This window comes from Neolamprologus brichardi, chromosome 10 (genome assembly GCF_056152115.1).
Source record: "Neolamprologus brichardi isolate AB-2024 chromosome 10, ASM5615211v1, whole genome shotgun sequence".
In the NCBI taxonomy this organism is placed as follows: domain Eukaryota; kingdom Metazoa; phylum Chordata; class Actinopteri; order Cichliformes; family Cichlidae; genus Neolamprologus; species Neolamprologus brichardi.
This window is the reverse complement of record NC_142113.1, coordinates 20459346-20478150: the sequence shown is the minus strand read 5'-3', so window position 1 is coordinate 20478150 and position 18805 is coordinate 20459346. Positions and strand designations below refer to the sequence as shown.

Sequence of the window (18805 nt, the reverse complement as noted above, 5' to 3'; positions counted from 1 at the left end):
TATTAGAAAGTGTATGATTATCTAACATTTGTATTTTTTTTTTTTTTATTTATACTATTTTTTTCTTTGTAGTGTTAATTTTTTATCTTATAAAGGTATCTGTTTTGTCATATTGTGAATATTAATTTATTCAATTAAAAAAACACCTTTTCTCTTTTATACTTTTTGTTTTATGTTTGTTGTTTTTAACTTCATTCTAAAAGCTGTAATAACAATTTCCCTGCGTTGGGATGAATAAAGTGTGTACCTGGGTGTTTGTGTAGAACAACATAAATTCAAATAAGCATAATTAGAAATAGACAAAAGTGATGTTTTCCACATCCCATATATATCAGGTAATACACTAAAGAGCATGAACAGAATCTACATGGAGAAAAAGAAACACTTTAAACTGGGAGCACTGGACCAAAATCACAATATCCTTTCCAAATTTGTAAACAGCTCCAGTGAGTTACAAAATACAAGTCTGAGTGGAAAGGACTACAGAAGACACACTATAACTACAAGTAAAACTACACATCCAACAACACTGTGTTTAACTGACACAGAGAATACCACCACCAAGAAAGACAAGGATAGGCTCTTCCCGTCATCACTGCAAATTATATCATTTTATAAACAAATATAAAAATGTAATAGTTAATTAAATTAACCTGATTCAAATAACAATATAAGCATTTCTGTACAGTTAAGGTTTGTTTTATCTATAGTCTGAAGACCCGAAGATGACGTTTTAACGGTACTTTCATCCATTAGAAAATGCTCCCTTCAGTGGTTAAAGTGTAGTACTGCATCAAAGTGATCTTATAGACCTAAGTTCGACTTTTGAGTGAGCGCTGTTGGCTTGAATTATTCCATAACTAATAATGGCAGCTCTAAATTAGTTTAAAAATGATGTAAATATTATTTAATTAAAGTACACAGGATCCTGTATGATTTTTTTTTATATTTACAGGAGAAAAATAATGTTTAAATCTGTCAGCTGATCTCCCGCCTGCAGATCTCCTATCATTTCTTCATTCTTCCATCCATAATGATGCCCACCCTCAATCATCACCCTTCATCACTTCCTAGCTCCACTTCTTTTCCACAGCAGCCCTGCTCCACATCCTGCTGCAGAGCATCACAGAAGCTTGTAACCCAGCATCCAGGTCTTAGTGTTAGCCCGGCTTGTCTCCATACGTTGCTCCAGAATCATTTCTGCATGCTTAGCCTTTAGTTCCAGTTCCTTCGGGAGTAACCTTTCTTCTGCTGCCAGTCACCTGCCTGCCCTCATCTTCTCCCCTGTTCACCAGTTTATTCCACCGCCTGGCCGCTTTCTGCACAGCTTCCCGCTGTGTTCTGTTTCTCTGCCCTCTGGCCCTGTTGGGCCATTCTCTCAATATCATTGTTTCCCATTATTTAATTATTTATTTTACTTTTTAACTAGTTTTTGCATTTTCCTTGGATTCTCCTCCAAGAGTTCTCCCACTGACAGGCTTCACTTGAATTTTTTGGACCCGAGTGTGTTCCTGGCTCAGCATCTGAGTGAGCCAAAGCTTATATTATTGATAAGCTGGCAGAGATATTTAGGTCCCCAATCTGGTTCTTAACACAGTATTAGCCTCTAACAGAACAAAATAAAGACATCTCTTCTTTTGATTGATTCGTTTCCTTTCATAGAAGTGTTCTTCACTTTTTAATCTACCAAAAAAACAAACAAAAACGGGCCCATCTTAGTATTTCCTTGTTTAGTTTAAGTTCTTCTTTGACAGTATTCAGTGTTTTCATTTGAAGAAATAAACTGGCAGCAACTCGTACAACTCATATCCATAATGTATGAGAAAAAGACAAATCCCCCCCCCCCCCCCCCCCCCATTCTGCCCACTCCCCTTGAGTATTTAAGCATTTGCAGACATCTTGTAGATGTATTTCTTACTAATGCCTCCAGTGAATTCAGTTTCACTTCTCTAAGAGGATACTTCCATACGCCTTTGCTTTGTCTTTCTACTCATTGCCATGGAGACCCACCTGCAGCACAACAACCTCAGCACAGAGCACATCCCCAGTGCCCTGAGCCAAGCAGGTCACACCGCGGCGGCCGTCTTTCTTGGGTTCGTACTGGTTCTGGGGTTCTTCGGCAACTTTCTGGTGCTCCTGGTGTTCTCACGTTTTTCTGGGCTGAGGACTCCGGCCAACCTGCTTCTCATCAACATCAGCATCAGCGACATGCTCGTTTGCATCTTTGGCACATCCCTCAGTTTTTCCGCCAGCGTACGTGGCAGGTGGCTGACAGGTTCCTACGGGTGCCAGTGGTATGGCTTCTCCAATGCTCTCTTCGGTGAGTGAGGTTAATGAAGCCCAGTTTTACTCTGGGAAAGGAGTGCGTAGCATAAAAGGCAGTTTTTGAACATCATTGTAGTTCGTATTTTTTATTCTTCGCTATTTCCATTAAAAAACTAACAAAGATCCAAATAAGAAAAAACCCCCACAACAAGGCTTCTTTGTATCCTGTTGGGTATAGTTTGTAAAATGTTTTTATAAAATTATTTTATCTTGAAATGTTTCTGCTACTCTGGTTATGAAAAGTAAGAATGCATCCTGTTTGATCACTGCTGCTCTTTCACCTGACGTCTCTCTATGGCAGGGATCGTGTCTCTAGTGTCTCTGGCTCTCCTGTCCTTTGAACGCTACTCTGTGCTGCTCTGCAAACAGCAGTCGGACTCCTGTCAGTACCGCAGGGCCTGGCTCGCCGTCGCAGCCTCCTGGCTCTATTCGCTGGTGTGGACTGTGCCGCCACTGCTGGGCTGGAGCAGGTCAGCCAACCTGAAATATTCCAGACCTCAGAGAAAAGTCTGTGATTTATAAAATAATGAACCACTACAGCTGGTAGAAATAGAGGCAGAGTGATAATCAGAAGGTTGGTGGTTCAATTTCTGGCTGCTGAACCCTTGTTCCCGATGTCATCAGAGTGAATATTAGATTAAAGGGCTAGAGCTGAAAAACACTAAATAAGAACCAGTCTGTTCACTGCTTTAACAATGAGATCAAAGGCTGAGAAATGTTAGGTCATTAGAGAGCTCTGGCTCATTGTAGTTCATTGTTTAAATGCCTAAAGATGATTAAAGACACAAGATCTCTCATGACTTAAGCACACTTTTTTGTTGCAGCTGTGTGTCTCTAATATATGTTTCTCTTTGGTTAAGCAAGTGACACGTATAACTGAGAATATTTGCATTGAATTGAACATTTGGGTAACAGGAAGCTGATTTTTCATCTTTCTTTTTTAATTTTGAAAAAAATCTATTTTTGTTTTTTTTTTTTCATATTAAAGGTCAGCTGTGGATTTATGTATGTCATGCTGGACTTTGGTGCTGTGCCTTCATTTCCCTTTAAACCAGTTTATTTCTGATTGACTGTCATTCATTAAAAACAGGTTTTAACACTGAGCTGATGGGACTTCTCGGTCAGGGCTGTGTGCCTGAGATGACAACATTAAGGATATCTGCTTGTTTTGGCTCACAGAGAGTATTTGCACATATGCTGACCTCATTATTTGAAAACTTGGCCATATTTTATATGCATCCAACACTCTAACAGTACAGATATGGCAGGAAAGTCAAAAAAGGACCTCTTTAAAAAAATGAAAACATTAAATCAACCTCATTAAAACTGGCATTATTCTTGTTTTTCACAACAGAAGTATTTAAAATGTGCACATATTTTAAAAAACAAGATATTTTTCCTGCTCTGTGCAAACCCCCTGTCTATTCGAGAGCTGCTTGTTTCTGCTTTACTGTTTTACTGTTCATCCTGTGTTACTGTGCAGCTATGGGCTGGAGGGTCCTGGCACCACCTGCTCGGTCCAGTGGCACCAGCGCACAGCCACGGCTCGCTCTTATGTCAGCTGTCTGTTCGTCTTCTGCCTCCTCCTGCCGCTGGTGCTCATGTTCTTCTGCTACGGGAAGATCCTCCTGGCTGTACGAGCAGTGGCGAGGCAGGTAAGCTCGTAGCTTCACCTTTGACCTCTGCGTAATGTTTGAAATCTGGCTCTCATCTCTGTGCATCTGCCAGTGTGTTTAAAAGAAGTGTGGGTGTCTGCAGGTCACAGGGATTAATTCAACCTACCCTGACTGGAGAGAAGGCCGTGTCCTCCTGATGGTGGTCACCATGGTGACAGGCTACCTATTGTGCTGGATGCCATACGGAGTTGTGGCGATGCTGGCTTCATTTGGAAGGCTGGGCTTAGTGCCACCTGCCGCCAGTTTAATCCCCTCACTGTTGGCAAAAACCAGCACTGTGATCAACCCCTTCATTTACGTGGTGCTGAACAGCCAGGTAAGAAAACAGGAAAAACTCCTCCAGATTAAAATGACACCAACTGTCATCAGCAGCAACTCCGATACCTGATTATTTGAAATCATTTTCATTAAAAACAAAAATAAAACAACAAAAGATTGAAAATATTCATTGGAAAACATTTTAAAATGCAAACACCTCCAATCATAAAGTGATGGACATGGTCAGGAGCAATATTCAGGGAGGCTGTATCATTTAAACAGTGCGCAGTTGATACTAAGGGATCCAAAGCATGCTGAGAAAATATCCCCCACATCATTACACCAACACCAACCGGCCTGAAATGTTGATACAAGGCAGGCTGGATTCATGCTTTCATGTTTACATCAAATTCCCTATTTCCAGTTTTCTGTTCTTCAATTTTAGTGAGTGCATGTGAACTGTTGCTTTGGTTTTCTGTTCTTAGATGACAGTAGTGACACTCAGTAGCTCATCTGCTTCAAGGTTTGACGAGATGCACTTCTGCATTTAATTGATAAAACGATTCAAATTGCTGCACCTTTAGACTGCTTCCAATCTTTCTTCTCTGACCTCTGACATCAACAAGGCATTTTCACCCAGAGGAGTGAAGCTCAGGGATCTCCTGTTTTGGACGATTCACTGTAAACCGTGCAGATGGTTGGGCAGGAAAATCCCAGCAGATCAGCAGTTTCTGAAATACTCAGACTAGCTTATCTGGCTAGTCACTTTTTTTCTTCATTCTGATCCTCGGTTTGAACTTCACCAAGTTGTCTTGATCATGTCTACATGCCTAAATGCATTGTTCTAGCTTCAATGTTAGTATACTTAAAAAAAACCCAAACTAAAAGCAGGTGTAAAAACATTCAAGTTAACTGAAATAAAAATAAAAACTGAAACTTGCAACTTAAATAAAAATGTGGAACCCCTGAGAAGATGTCCTCCAGGTGATAATAATTAGAAGTACTGAAACTAACAGTGAAACTAGTAAAAATTTATATAAAATTGAATGAAGCACAATAAATCCACAGTAGTTGAACTAAAATAAAACCCTCATACAATAAAGCCCCCATACAGGAAAAATAATTAGACAAAATTCCTGTTCCCATTTGGACTTATTGTACAAATGTTTTCTGAAAGTCTAAAATCCGCCTCATAGCGTGTGTAAGAGATGGTGTGAAGATCTTTTTTCCCCTAAAGATTATCATGTGGTTAATATCAGGCATGCATGGATTTTCCTTCTACCTCTGTTTCCCTCTTAGTTCTCCAGGTGTCTCCTGCACATGATCGGTTGCAGCTCACAAGCTCCGCCCAACCCAGAAAACCTCACGCAGCCCAGCAGCAGGGAGCTGTGGAATCACGCTCGCAGCACGCCAACACAGGAACAAAATACAGTAACGCCCCAGTTCACGTCCAGAGGGCAGCAGGTCCAGCGTGGTGCTAGTGGCTCAGTGTGAAGCACAGAAGATAATGACTGTCCTGCTTTATAAACATGCTCTGTATTTATAATTAACGAGTCAGTTCTTTTTCAATTACAAGAAAAACTTCACATTACTGCAAGTGCACTGACATATGCAGACTCCGTCGTTCCTTTAAATAGTGCTATGTCAATTTGGCGCCACCGGGTGGCGCTATGGAGGGCATTAAACTAGTAAACAAATAGGTGGACCACAGCAAGAAGTGACATTTATTTTCTTTTTAATAATGCTCAACAATTTACCACAATTAGAAATTGTTCCAGTTCTGAAATTCCTGAATGGGTAACAGCAAAATAATTTATTAAGAAAATAAACATACGTCTTCAAAAAATATACAGTCATTATGCTTCACGAACACCGAGCTCCCAGCGAGTGAGGGATTGGTCTGAAGACAGATTCACATTGTGATGGTGAGGTCATAACAGCTGACATGATGGTCGAGCTGAAACACAGATTCGACCTGGAGGGGTGGAACGATGAGTGGCGAAGAAGCAGAACTTCCCTGAGCAGGTAGTCCACTCCAGACCTGCATCTTAAACACTCCGCCAGTGTACAGACACGGACACCGCACACGAGTCTTACGAACGACTCAGAAACACACATGGAACACTTAAATCTTTCCCGCCAGGTGTAGCTCCTCCAGAACTTGAAATCTGTCGTTGCGGCGCATCCATATTGCTGAACATCACAGCCATGCTTAGCTGGGGTGAGGAACATCTGCTGATTTTGCTTTCTATGGAAAGAAAAGACAGAGTCATTCACAGGTCACAGAATAACAGGAGAAACTATCGAGGCTGATTTATGGTTGCAAATTGATTCACTCTGGCAGCTACGTGAAGCTCTCTGCACCGCTGGATGTCACTTGGTGAAACATAATATCTGATTAGAGTGGATTTCTTGCTGTATGTTAACATGCAGGTGCAGCAGTGGATGTGCACCAACATCTGGGCTGCAGCAGCTGTCGAGAAACAAGAACTGTGGCTCCTTCAGACTGTTTATCATGGCACTGAAGATTAAGGTCAAAGACCTGTTAAGGAAGTAGAGGACTGTTTGTTACACACTTCCTGCTCGCTGGCTCATCAGTGTGCATAACAAGGAATGAATTATTGCCAGCTTTTGTAATGTAATTAGCTGCTATAGTCTCATATGGCTGCAATCCGACTCTGAACTGAGGAGGTTGAAGCAACATTTGTGTTCTTGCATTTTGCTACGCCAAGTACTGTTGACTGGCTTCATTTACCCTAATGTGGGCAATCAGGATAAGCGGTTATCAGAGACATGAACAAGTCTACTTGAATCTGATGGATTACAACTACAAGAGTCAGCTGTAGACTCAGTGGTGTTTAAAGCTGCGTACACACACAAACCACAAGCAGCTACGGGTGAAATAACCACAGGTGACAGGAAGTGAGCAGGACAAGATAAACTTTTCTCAACTTCCACCTGAGGGACTGAAGCGACTACCAGTGAGAGTGAAGAATACAGCTGATTGACATTTGACTTGTCACTGATTTCATAGCCGTTGGTCTCTAATTTTGAGCCTAACCTGCTACAGAACAGGTTTTTAGAAAATGTAAACATGTGAACCTTCCTTGTAATACTGAAAACCCAAGGTTAAGTCTGAAGTTAGGTGGATAAGGCCAAATCCTACTTTGCAGTACAGATCTCTGGGCTGTGGTGCATTTGTGAAACAGCCAAATGGGGCTCGCCTACATGCAACACCACATGTAAAATTAGGTAAGCTACCACACAGCAAGTTGTAAAAAGACTATATAATGAAAAAGGATACATCTCTCCTGATCATGGGAAATACAATCATTCACTTTAGTGAAAACAAGCAGGAAGAAGCTGATGTTTTCCTGTTAACAGAAACATATACAAGCCTACTGCAGGACTCCTTTGAATCCTTAGACTCAAGGGCAAATCTTTGTTTTTTTTAAGGTTTCTCTTGAGAGGAAAAGCTGGCTCATTAGTTTAGTTTCACCCATTCCTGAATTTAAAAAAGCAGAGCCAACTTTTCTAATTTAGGTAGTTATTGTTCATCTGCATGTCCTTTTAGTGGTACAATAAAATCTCCTTCCACTGTTTCATATGGTAAATTCATCATGTTAGGGTTTGGATGTCTAAGTGGCAAAAACACTTTTAACTTTTAAACTCACGTGTGAGTAGTTGAACTCAGGTGCCAGGGGCTCCGTTTTTGTGTAGTCGGGAGGGTTGGCATGGGGGTCGTAGCCCAGGCGAGCTAGCATGGGAGCGATTTCAGCCATGTCGTTGACCACATCAGGGGGAATTTGCCCCACCCACTTGGACAGTGCCTCCGTGTTCACTGGCTTCATCACCTGGTCTGTCGACCGCTCCACCCTGCAGAGAGCCAAACGCCCACGTCATGTATGCGAGTGCGCAAGTTTTATACAAAGAAAAATTAGTTCTGCTCATTCATTTGATCTCTTTACAACCAAGGCGTGCCCCTTCACAGCAGCCTCAATGGGAAATAATAATTCATAAGTTACTGGCCACCAAAGAAAGATAAATAAAAGGGTTAAATACAAAAATAAAATATTAAAGAATAAAATAAACACATTTTTTCTATGTGCATTTGTGTCATAATCATGATTGGCAAGAATAAAACAGTTTAGTTCTTTACCGTATTTTTAATTTTGTTATTAATTTGCTTTTATTTTGTGTATTGACAGAAAATAATAAAGAGCGTCACAAAGAATTGCAGATGAAAACAGAGAATAACTCGAAAGAAAATAGTCATTTTAAATCTTCCATATAACTCCCTCTGATTTAATTAATGTGTGCACCCTGTTCCACATTTCCTACTTTAAGCATTTGGGTGACTAACACTGTGCCGGCCGTTGCATAACTTCTCAAAGTGAGGGTGCTAATTCTCTCAGAATGTGGCCTAATTCCTTCAAATGCGCGCCAGGTTTGGGTTTAGCAGCCAGACTCCCACCAAATCCCCCGAGCTTCTGGCCTGCAGAGAAATGCTCTACTTGAGGCACAACAAACAAGTGGAGCAACACAAATTAAAAAGTCTTTCTGTGGGAGTCCTGTATGCTTTACTTGACCCTGAACGGTTTGGCTGATTTAAAATGAAGATTTTCGGCATCCTGCACGACGTGATTAGTATTTTTTTTTCTCATGGTGGGTTTGCAAGTCTTTACTTTGCCTGTTTTGAGTTGCATTTTTAGACTCGTGCTTACTGCTTACAGTCCTGATTTGCATGAGAACAAAACATCTGAGGTAAAACCCACAGGGTCAATCGCATTTGGTGAAATTCCCTTAAGACTAAACCTGAAACTGCTAGGGGAAAAAAATCTGCAGTAGTTTTTTTATAATAATATAAATGTATTAATCAATAATGAAAACAAACACAAAAACATACACTTGAACTTAAAGTGATTTTTTTTTGCCAATGTGCTTGCAGTCACATTACATGACAAAAGAAATGAGTTTCAACTTTAGAAGACATGAAGGTCTCACAGTCATGTGACTTCCTGTGGTTTAAGACTTGTTTTGAGTGAACACCTCACACATATCATTCTTCACACATATTTTCACACCGTTGTGCACCCTGCTATATCTGACACTGTCATCTTAAGAAACAGAGAAAATCTGTTGGAATACAAAACATAAAAAAACCTGCAGGACTGAGGAGGATCCCAGTGAATTAGCTGAGATCGCTCCGCACTTTAAATGAGTAAAAATCCAATTTTTTCCAGGTGCAACAGTTTCACTTTATTTCTCACTAATGCAGATGGAGTACTATCATATAGAAATGGATAAACATGAAGAAAAATGCAGCCATATAAAATAACTTATTCATTATATTATGGAAGACTTTATTTTAATTGCACTGTTGTTAATGAGGACAGACATAACTGTTGGCAGCATTGCAGAGTAAACAGTCCAACTGGTGCCTTTCTTAATCTTGGACCATCATTTAACCTTCAAGCTGTGCTGCTTATTTACCATAAGCACATCTGAGAAAGCCTTATCATTCAATAAAGCATGTTGCAGTGTAAGAACATTTACTTTTACTAATGGTTTGCTCTGTATTTTATTACAATGAAACTTTTATATGTTCATATACAGTTACTGAATAAATATCAAAGATGAGTGAGCAAAAATCTGGTCAGCACATGGAGTGTGTGAGCAAGATGTGTGAAATGTGGGAATCTCAGCTGCCTTTCAGAAGCCTGAAAAAAACAACACTTTCTATCGTGAAATATAGCTGCCCCTCAAAGCCAGCGGGGCGTGAATTCACAAGATGAGTAAACCGTTTAAATTCAGCATCATGCATGTGCACAGCGTATATGGCCTAACAATAAAACAGGAACGCAGCCTATTAACTGCAAGCTAACTGCATATTCAGCAAATCTGTTTCTTTCATGCAAACCAATTAAAAAACTTCCCTAGACCTCCTCTAGATTGGATATGGCCAGATGTGTGTTGACCATTCACTTCATGCGCATTGGAGAATTTTTACCATCCTCCAGCAGAGACTGCATGAAAATTTGTGGGATTACTCCTGGCTCAAATTTGACGGTCTGATTTTCACTTTTGAAACAACTGAAACACTTTTGGTTTCTCAAGTTGTGAAACATCAAATTTTGCAAAACTAGTAAAATGGGGAAACCTCAGTTAATTCAGTTTTGAATAAGTCGAGTGAATTAGGCACTTTTAAAAACAACAAGGGTTGAACAAAATGCTGTGAACCAAAGCGGTATAAAATGCAACAGGAAAATACAGAAAAACAGAAGACAAACAAGAAGCAAAACAAAAGAAAGGTGAAAACTCAGTCACATTTAAACGCAGCTGCAAATGGCTGAATTAACTGAGTATACTCCTCTCACAAGGGACAACACCTCTCTTTGTCTGTCTGGGTGCTGCAGCTCTCTGCTCTGAACAGAGTAGAGGGGGCAAGACAATGCTCTGCCCAAAGGCACTAAATTCAGCAAAGAACGTTACAACTTCTCAACAATAGTATGAATTTACAGTGTGTCACATCACACACAGTTTCATCCATTTTCTTCAGCTTCAATTCAGGTTTTTATGTGTAGGGTAGGGGGCTGGTGTTTATCCTACCTACCATAAGGTGAGAATGGGCAAGCAGTCTGTCACAAAACCATTCACACTCATGTTCACACCTATGTGCAATTTTAGAATTACCAGTTAAGCTAACCCCACTGACTGCATATCCTTGGACTGTGAGGAAACCGGAGTACTTGGAGACACCCCTGCAGACACGGGGAACAGGGCCTTCTTGCTGCAAGGCAAAAATGCTAACCACTGCGCCACCGAGTTCTCAGTCTAAATTTTCATCTAAAACGCCTCCTACATCCCTTCTGGATTTCCAACTTGGAAAGCTGGAAGAAAGCTAGCAGTAGACGCAACCAGTATTAAAACTTGAATCTGCACTGCCTATGTTGTGCGTTTTTGATCACTGATCAGGCTCTGTTCATGTACGTGTTTGCAGCGGTATTTTTAAGTGTGAAAACAAGTATTGTGCTCTCTTGCTAGCGATGCATGAATCGTTCAACCTCACTAAGAAGCAAAGCAAATCCCATTTTCACTCACTGTCCTGCCTTTACTACTGGAATGTGCTCAGATGACATCTCAGTTCAGAGTACCTGGAAGGCGGCAATTAAGTGTGATGACCTCTGCTGTGAGAGAGATAGATGTCAGGAGATAAGCCTTCCAGCTAGGGTGTGTGTTTAACATTAGCGTACACCACAACTCAACAGAAAATACCCTCTTACATGCTCCTTGATGCAACCAGACTGCAAGGCTGATCCAGCAGATCATTGCATAATTTGCATTTAGCCCCGTCTCCCTGTGCTCTTTTTTTTTTCCTCATTTAAAACTGTAAACAACAAACAGAAACTTCTGTTAAACTATTTTTTACACTTAACAGAAATAAAATCATTTCTAAACAGAACTGAAGGTGAAAATGCAAAGTATGCATGTGCATTAAAACCATGTCATGGTTGAAATGTAGGCTAGCACAATTTGCTAAACTTCTTCAGTGCATGCACACATTGCATGCAAATACATTAGGACTGCTGCTACTTTTAAAGGTTAAAAATAAACCACTGTGTGTATCTTATCATGTGGAAAGTTTCAGTGTAGTGTGCTGTTTATTATGCTGAGGTTTTGAGATACCCACTTCTAAAACGTTTGCCACAACAGAAGCTTTCATTTGAAAAGACACTTGAATCAAAGGCAGATATATAAAGGACGGCCCATCTGAAAACTTTATAACATTAAACAAACTATCTAAACAGATAAGTATCACTAAAGCTAGCACATATTTCATATACTCACTTTGATAGAGACACTCCACCAGCCTTTCCAATCAGCTCTTCGTGGTGCAGCACCGATGGGTCCCACTGCAAATCCAGAAAGTGCAGCAACTTTCTCATTTCCTCCTCTGGGTGGAGGACAAGCTGCTCATACCGGATGGGCTGACACCTAGTGTATCCGACCGCCTGGCACTGGCTGAACATGGTCTCCACCGCACTGCTCCACTTTGTTAGGCAGTCCCTGTAGCTGGTCAGGTCAAAACCGGAGATGGTCACCTATGAAATGAGGCAGAGTGTGAAGGTCACCACAGGAATCCCGACAGGGAAAACCCAGCGAGATGGCATGCTTTTTTTGCATCTCTTGTGGCTGCTCGAACAGCCAGCCTGAGAGGACGCTGTAGCATGAAGGAGAAAACAGACAAACGCACCTTGCGTGATATCATTGAGTGCACAGTTGCCCGTCCATCTCGTAGCATGAGCACAAACTTTGCTTTCGGGAAGATGTGAGCCAAATAAGACAGAGACTTCAGTGCAAACGGGTCCTTGTTGCAAAGGCGAGGCGCAGGCTCCCCGTGACCAACTATCACCTGGAACACACACACACCCCGAATAAAGTCAGTTATCATCATCTCAATATACAGAAATAATAACTGCATCAATATAAGGACTCACAAATGTCAGCAAACCCCTGGAGGCAGATCGCTGAAACTATTGGAATGAATGTCATCACTCAAAAAACTTGAAGTTGGAAAAATTTGAACAACAAACATGTTTGAAATTGACCACAACAAAGAGTGCGGACCCAGGACATTTTATTTGTTTCTATCACCTGGCACCACATATGAAACTCAGCCACGAGGTAATTAATACGTAATGCACTAGCTCTCACATAAATGCTGGCAACAACGTCAGCCACTTCTTTAGATTGCGTCGCAGCTCTACAAATATTCCCAGCAGAAGTGTAAATCGCGCTTAATGGCAACTCACCACTGTATTATTGTACTAAACAATAAGGTGCTGCCACTTAGACAAAATTTCCACATCAGCGCTTTTATAGGGGAAGAAGTTAAAACTGTAAACATTTATTCCAGGAAGTTTCATCTTATTAAACTGCTGCAACAAAGGTCTGAGCTTTTTTACTGGTGTATCGTTAAAATGAAGGTAAAAACCAACACAACTGAATTAACTTCCCACTTTTTTTTTTGATACACCATTTCTGCTCATTGGGAACTTCTTCCTGTCTCCTTCCTGGAGTTTGTATTGTTTATTGTTCATGGGGTCTCTAAGCTCCTCTTTTCTATTTCATCTAACCCTATACCAGCTGTGACAGATGTGTGCTCCTCCCTGAGCCTGATTCTGCTCAGAACTTATATCTGAGTGTTAGAGAGAGAAAGAGAGAGAAAACCTAACTCACAACATAAAGCAGGTTCAGACTGCTGTTGCTGTAAAGTGGTCCTATACAGCTAAGACCGAGCTGAATTAAAGCAAAAAAAGGAACTTTTTACAATATCCTGCAGGTTAATCTGGGCAAGCTAAAGATTTTCAATGCTGAAGAACTAAAAGATGAACTACAGCTTAAAAAATATGGAAATTTGTCCTTCAATATTGGCATTTCTCTGGGGATTTATTGGGCTATACATGTGAATACAAACATGTGACCCTGTCTCTCTCACACACTCTTCACCATTAAAAAACATGAAGATGTGTTTCATTATCGCAAAAGCAGCCTGAGAAACCCACCTCCAACAGGAACGCTCGCACAGCTGAGTCCAACACGTGGTCAGTGACGCCGGCCTCATCCAGTCGTATTCTCTCCTTCACTGAGCGGCTCCAAGTGGCCCTCATGGTCAAGAGGCGGGGAATCACTCGGGTCTCTTCTCCACACCGCACGGCATTGTGGGCGTCCAGCATGACGCGCATCAGTGTCGTGCCGCTCCTAGGGAAGCCCCCAATGAAGATAATGGGTGTGTCTTCTGGGAAGTGATCAGTCAGGGATAAGCTCTGATTGCCTGAGCCCAGAGTGAGCTCCATCCATCGGCGCCGATGGCTTTTCGGAGGGCAGTCTACCCCGCTCATCCCCAGGTAGAGAAGGGAGACGGAGCAGAGGAGCACGCAGCCCAGCAGCAGGTTTGATCTGGTGCTCCTCATTGTTGGGGAGGTGTGTGTTTGGGAGTTAGGAGGACATAAAATGAATTCAGGGGCAGCTGAGGAGACTGGTGGAGGGACTCACTTCAGTTTAACTTAGCCAGTTTGACAGTCAGCTTTTAGGATGAGTGCTGGAAGTGATCCTGAAGAAATCCTGGAGGATGGTGTCTAGGAAGGTTCCTCACTTTTTTGCAGTTCTTTGCACCCGTTATCGGTGAGCAGGATCCAGGTGTGTCGCACTCCACAACCAGCTGTGCGTTTTATCCATGCTTCTTACCTAAGACAAGAGAGGAACATGTCATAAAACTCAGAAAAAGCTGCACAAGAATCAGCTTATAACCAAAGACACTGTGTTTCTCAATGACGGTAAAGCACTTCACTATTAGAGTACTTTCCCAGCCTCATTTTCCAGCTTCTGAGTATTAAAAAGCATGATTATCATGTTACAAATTTCCAATAAATAACTCTCAACATTAGCCCAGAGTGAGTTATCATCTGCTGGCAGCGTGCGAATGGTGGCCGTCGTTTTTGCCAAGAACACTTGCGCACACGTGCGCGCACACACAAACACACACACACACACAGGCTTTCAGAGGAGCTGAAATGCATCCAGTTTTTCTCCTCAAAGCATCTATTTTGCATCACTCCTCCGGGGAGCCACCGACTGCTAAAGCCATATCAAAGTTCACTGCGGCACGCAACGCAGACACACTCTCAGGCAATGTTTCTGAAGCCACTAATTACAGCTCCCTCATGCTTTTATTCTCACTGACAGTTTCTGCCACGCTGAAACGCAAATCAATTTGTTAAAGCTCACATTACTATTGACCAATTCAGACATCCTGCAACTTCCCCATTTATCTTCTGCAATGTGCATACGAGGAGTTTCACAAGTCGGTGTTTAATTCCTCTTACTGGTACTCTAAAACAGCAAAGCATGTATAAAGCACCGAGCCACTACTGACTTAAGTAAATGCTTGAATTAATGCAACTGAAACTGCAGCGTCTTGCTAAAGTGTATCTGAAATATTCCTCCATTTCTCAGGGGCATTTTGGCATCTTGCTTGTTCTGTCTGGGTGTGGAGGGATCCCAAACATCTGGATGGCATGTGGGGGAGCAGTACCCTCTGTGGGTTGGATGAAACTGCCTGAAAAAATGTTCTCTCTGGCAAAACTAAAAGTAAAAACAGCTGTAAATGAGGACATTGGGGTTGGGCTATGATGGTTTGGTGCTGTCTTAAACTATCCTAAGTCTAGTAGCACCCGAACGATTTTTACATGTAATTCTAATTTAATTTGATGCAGAGATTAAGCCACTTGGAGCCTGCAGAGAATTAGGGCAAAGTACTGAGCCTTGATGCTTTTTTTCGCCCCTTTTTCCTCAACAGATTTAAAAGCCTGGATCAGACATGTTACAGAAAAAGAAGCATATTTTCCAATTTAAACACTCCAGTGTTTTAGTCCTCCCATTGCCAGTTAAACAGACATGTATGGATAGTTTTTGTCTTACATGCAGATTCAGTAGAAAGAGAGAAGGGAAGGAAATCCTCTCGAATGAGAAACATTAGTTTCTGATTATTTGATGGCACCTGAAGTGCAGAAAATCTACTGGATATTTTATTTTTAGAGGGAGCAAAACACTAGGAACATTTAATTTGTATATTTTTTAATGCTTAGTAAACCACAAACAAAAGTCAGTTCTCCTTTACTGCACTTCAGTGGAAGTAATAACAAATATCTGAAAACTCAGGCAAACCTTTCTGCATGGGTAAGCACGGGTTTAGAAAGAATGGTTAAATTGGTTTCTGCAAACACAACATATCTGAAAACTGTCCTTTCACAAACAAACCTAAAATAATAAGAGGAATGAACCTTGATCACAGTCCATCTGCAGAATCTGCAGTTCAGGTGGGTTGCAAGAAAGCAACACCTTTGAAACCTTTGAGCAGAAGACAGTCACGAAACCTCCAAACAAATATATAAACTGACTTCCTGCCAAAGATAAAAATCTTGACAGTTATGTTTTAAAGTTTCAGTGAAGAGACTCTCAGTTTGCAGTTCTCACCACTGAATGTCCGCGTTCATTCGTTTTTATGTTTACTTTATTTATACTCTATACCGTAATGACAGGCTTTCCTCAGTGAAGTGAATGCTCACCTCAGGTCTCTATATTTGTTTTATTCCTCATTTATTAACGGTGTTTGAATTTTTCGCCCTGCTCACCTGTTCTTACACACACCATGCTTCTGGTTTACAACAGTGAACACACTCTCACCACACACTTTGTTAGGCACACCTGTTCAACTGCTTGTTAACACGAATATCTAATCATCCAAACACATGGCAGTGACTCAGTTGGATGTTGTTCCCAGACAGGCTGATCTGAGTATTTCAGAAACTGCTGATCTACTGGGCTGTTTTTGCACACAATCATCTCTAGTGTTTACAGTGAAGGGTCCAAAAATAAAAAATAAAAGCGCAAATACCCAGTGAGGGGCAGTTCTCTGTGAGAAAACGCCTTGTGGATGCCAGAGGTCAGATGAGAGAGAATAACCAGTATGCAATAGAGCATCTCTGAAAGAAAAACACGTGAACTGGGAAGCAGATGGGTTACAGCAGCAGAAGACCGTACTGGGTGCCACTCCTGTAGACTAAGAACAGGAAACTGAGGCTAAAGTGCACACAGGCTCACCAAAACTGGACAACAGAACACTAGAAAAATGTTGCTTGCTGTGACGGTAGGGTCAGAATCTGTTGTAAACAATATAAAAGCATGTTCATGAAAGCATCCATGGTGCCTTGTATTGACAATTCAGGCTGATGCTGGTGTAATAATGTCGGGGATATTTTTTTACCAACTATCCATCATTTAAACACCACAGCCTACCTTGAGTATTACTGCTGACCATGCCCATCTCTTTATGACTGCACTGCGCTCTTTGCTTTTGATGGCTATTTCCAACAGAAAGCAACACTTTCTGGTTTCCTGACATGACAATAATTTCACTGTACTCGTATGTGCTCCACAGTCACCAGATCTCAGTGCAGTAGAGCACCTTTGTAAGGGAACAGGAGATCTGCATTATGGATGTGCAGCCAAAAATCATGTCAATAATGACCAAAATCTCTGAGGAATGTTTCATTGAATCTGTGCTATGAAAAATCAAGACAGTTTTAAACCAAACATGGATCCAACCCAATACTAGATGTACCCAATAAAGTGTCCAATGAGTGTCTCTCACAGGAAACATGTGGCTCTAAAACTAATGAGCGGATCTATGGGTACATCCCTTCTGAAACCCAAAATGATTAGCTGACAGAAAAGCAGCTGAAACAACAGTTTTACTGTCATTAAACAAGGAAGAAGTGTACAAAATCTACTAAATCACTGTATATCCGTCCTATATCTGGAAGACATTTATCCTGCCATATAAAATGCCACGTTAACCCCAGCTTTAGTAAGGAAATAGTCCTTACTGTCACACAAAAACATATCCTTTGCTTCACATTTAGTTTGTAAGGATGTGCCCTCCTACTCTGTGCTGCATTGTTTCCTCTCGGTGTCAACAAATGTGAAATGACGGTCTCAAAGGCTTATGCTGCGTTGCAGCTGCTTCATCCTGAATTGAGGCTCTCTCTCGTTATTTATTTATTTTTGCCGAGTTGCACAAAAATATGTTGGCCCAGCTGGCTGCTGGTGGGTGTATTTGAAACAGGTCGCCGCTGTCACTGCAGTGCGCGTGCTTGTATAAATAGGATTACTGCACGGCAGCAGAGCGCAGGCCCAGCAGCCACAAACATCTGGTCTCCCTGCACCCCGAAGCAGGAAGGCAAAAAAGCCGCCAGGTGAGTGAGTCAGTGCCCCGTTGGCGTTCACACACACACACCGGGGACACCTACGGCTCTCCATAAACGACAGCCAGACTGTCACGGCGCGTTTTCACCGCCTGCACCTGGTATGGATGGGCTAATTCGGTTCCATTTAGATAGCTATCCTAGCTGGAAATGTCTTAACCGTGAAAAAGAAAAAAATGGTGTTCACTCACCAGCCGAAATACGAAGAAGAAACACACACATGGACCTTAAGCCAGAGGCAGACAGCTGCTCTGTCTCCCCCCCACCTTCTCAACACACACACATCGGTGTTTACTCTCATCTATGGGCGAAGGTCACCGCCGTGGTGTCTACACCATTTCCTAACTTCGTGAGAAGTCGAGCTGTATCTAACATTCACACAGAGAGCGAGAGAGAGAGAGAGATAGGGGAACAGAGGATACGAGCGCAGGCTGGCAGAGAAAGCTGGGCGCTGATTGGACGAGCACAGCTCTCAATTCTAAAACGCATCTGCTTGGACGATTCTGATTGGCGGACGCGTTAAAGGGCAATTTCGTCGACATAAGAGAAGCCGAGCGAAGCAAAGCAGTTGCACCGGAGGCAAGAATTACTTTACCTTATCGATTTGTATGCTCTCAGTAAAAGCCCACCGGGGAAATTTAATCACAGCGCGCGATTTAGAGGAGGTTAAAGCCGCCTCATTTAATTTACCCATCGTTTCATTAGGAGCAGGTTTTTGGC

The 18805-nt window shown here is 41.7% G+C and overlaps 2 protein-coding genes across 2 annotated transcripts; one reads left to right on the top strand and one right to left on the bottom strand.

The window, feature by feature from the left end:
• Positions 1 to 1998: 1998 nt before the first annotated feature.
• On the top strand, positions 1999 to 5790 carry LOC102783085 (pinopsin-like). The gene is made up of 5 exons (XM_006784891.2): positions 1999 to 2320; positions 2627 to 2795; positions 3809 to 3980; positions 4084 to 4317; positions 5559 to 5790. The coding sequence occupies exons 1-5, from the start codon at positions 1999 to 2001 to the stop codon at positions 5751 to 5753; spliced, it is 1092 nt and encodes a 363-aa protein (XP_006784954.2). The 3' UTR covers positions 5754 to 5790.
• Positions 5791 to 5941: 151 nt separating this feature from the next.
• tpst1l (tyrosylprotein sulfotransferase 1, like) lies at positions 5942 to 18489 on the bottom strand. Its single transcript, XM_006784890.3, has 6 exons — positions 18277 to 18489; positions 13826 to 14507; positions 12514 to 12672; positions 12108 to 12361; positions 7934 to 8135; positions 5942 to 6507 (listed from the first exon to the last, which is right to left on the bottom strand). The coding sequence occupies exons 2-6, from the start codon at positions 14231 to 14233 to the stop codon at positions 6472 to 6474; spliced, it is 1059 nt and encodes a 352-aa protein (XP_006784953.1). The 5' UTR covers positions 14234 to 14507; positions 18277 to 18489; the 3' UTR covers positions 5942 to 6471.
• Between the last annotated feature and the right edge of the window lie 316 nt (positions 18490 to 18805).

Bases quoted from the DNA above. Each gene is read 5' to 3' on its own strand.
- LOC102783085 (XM_006784891.2), top strand. From the start codon at position 1,999: ATGGAGACCCACCTGCAGCACAACAACCTCAGCACAGAGCACATCCCC. The intron at 2,796-3,808 runs GTCAGCCAACCT...GTTACTGTGCAG, and splicing joins CCACTGCTGGGCTGGAGCAG to CTATGGGCTGGAGGGTCCTG. The intron at 3,981-4,083 runs GTAAGCTCGTAG...GGGTGTCTGCAG, and splicing joins TACGAGCAGTGGCGAGGCAG to GTCACAGGGATTAATTCAAC.
- tpst1l (XM_006784890.3), bottom strand. From the start codon at position 14,233: ATGAGGAGCACCAGATCAAACCTGCTGCTGGGCTGCGTGCTCCTCTGC. The intron at 12,362-12,513 runs GTGCGTTTGTCT...CTCATTTCATAG, and splicing joins ACTCAATGATATCACGCAAG to GTGACCATCTCCGGTTTTGA. The intron at 8,136-12,107 runs GTGAGTATATGA...GGCTCTCTGCAG, and splicing joins GGTGGAGTGTCTCTATCAAA to GGTGGAGCGGTCGACAGACC.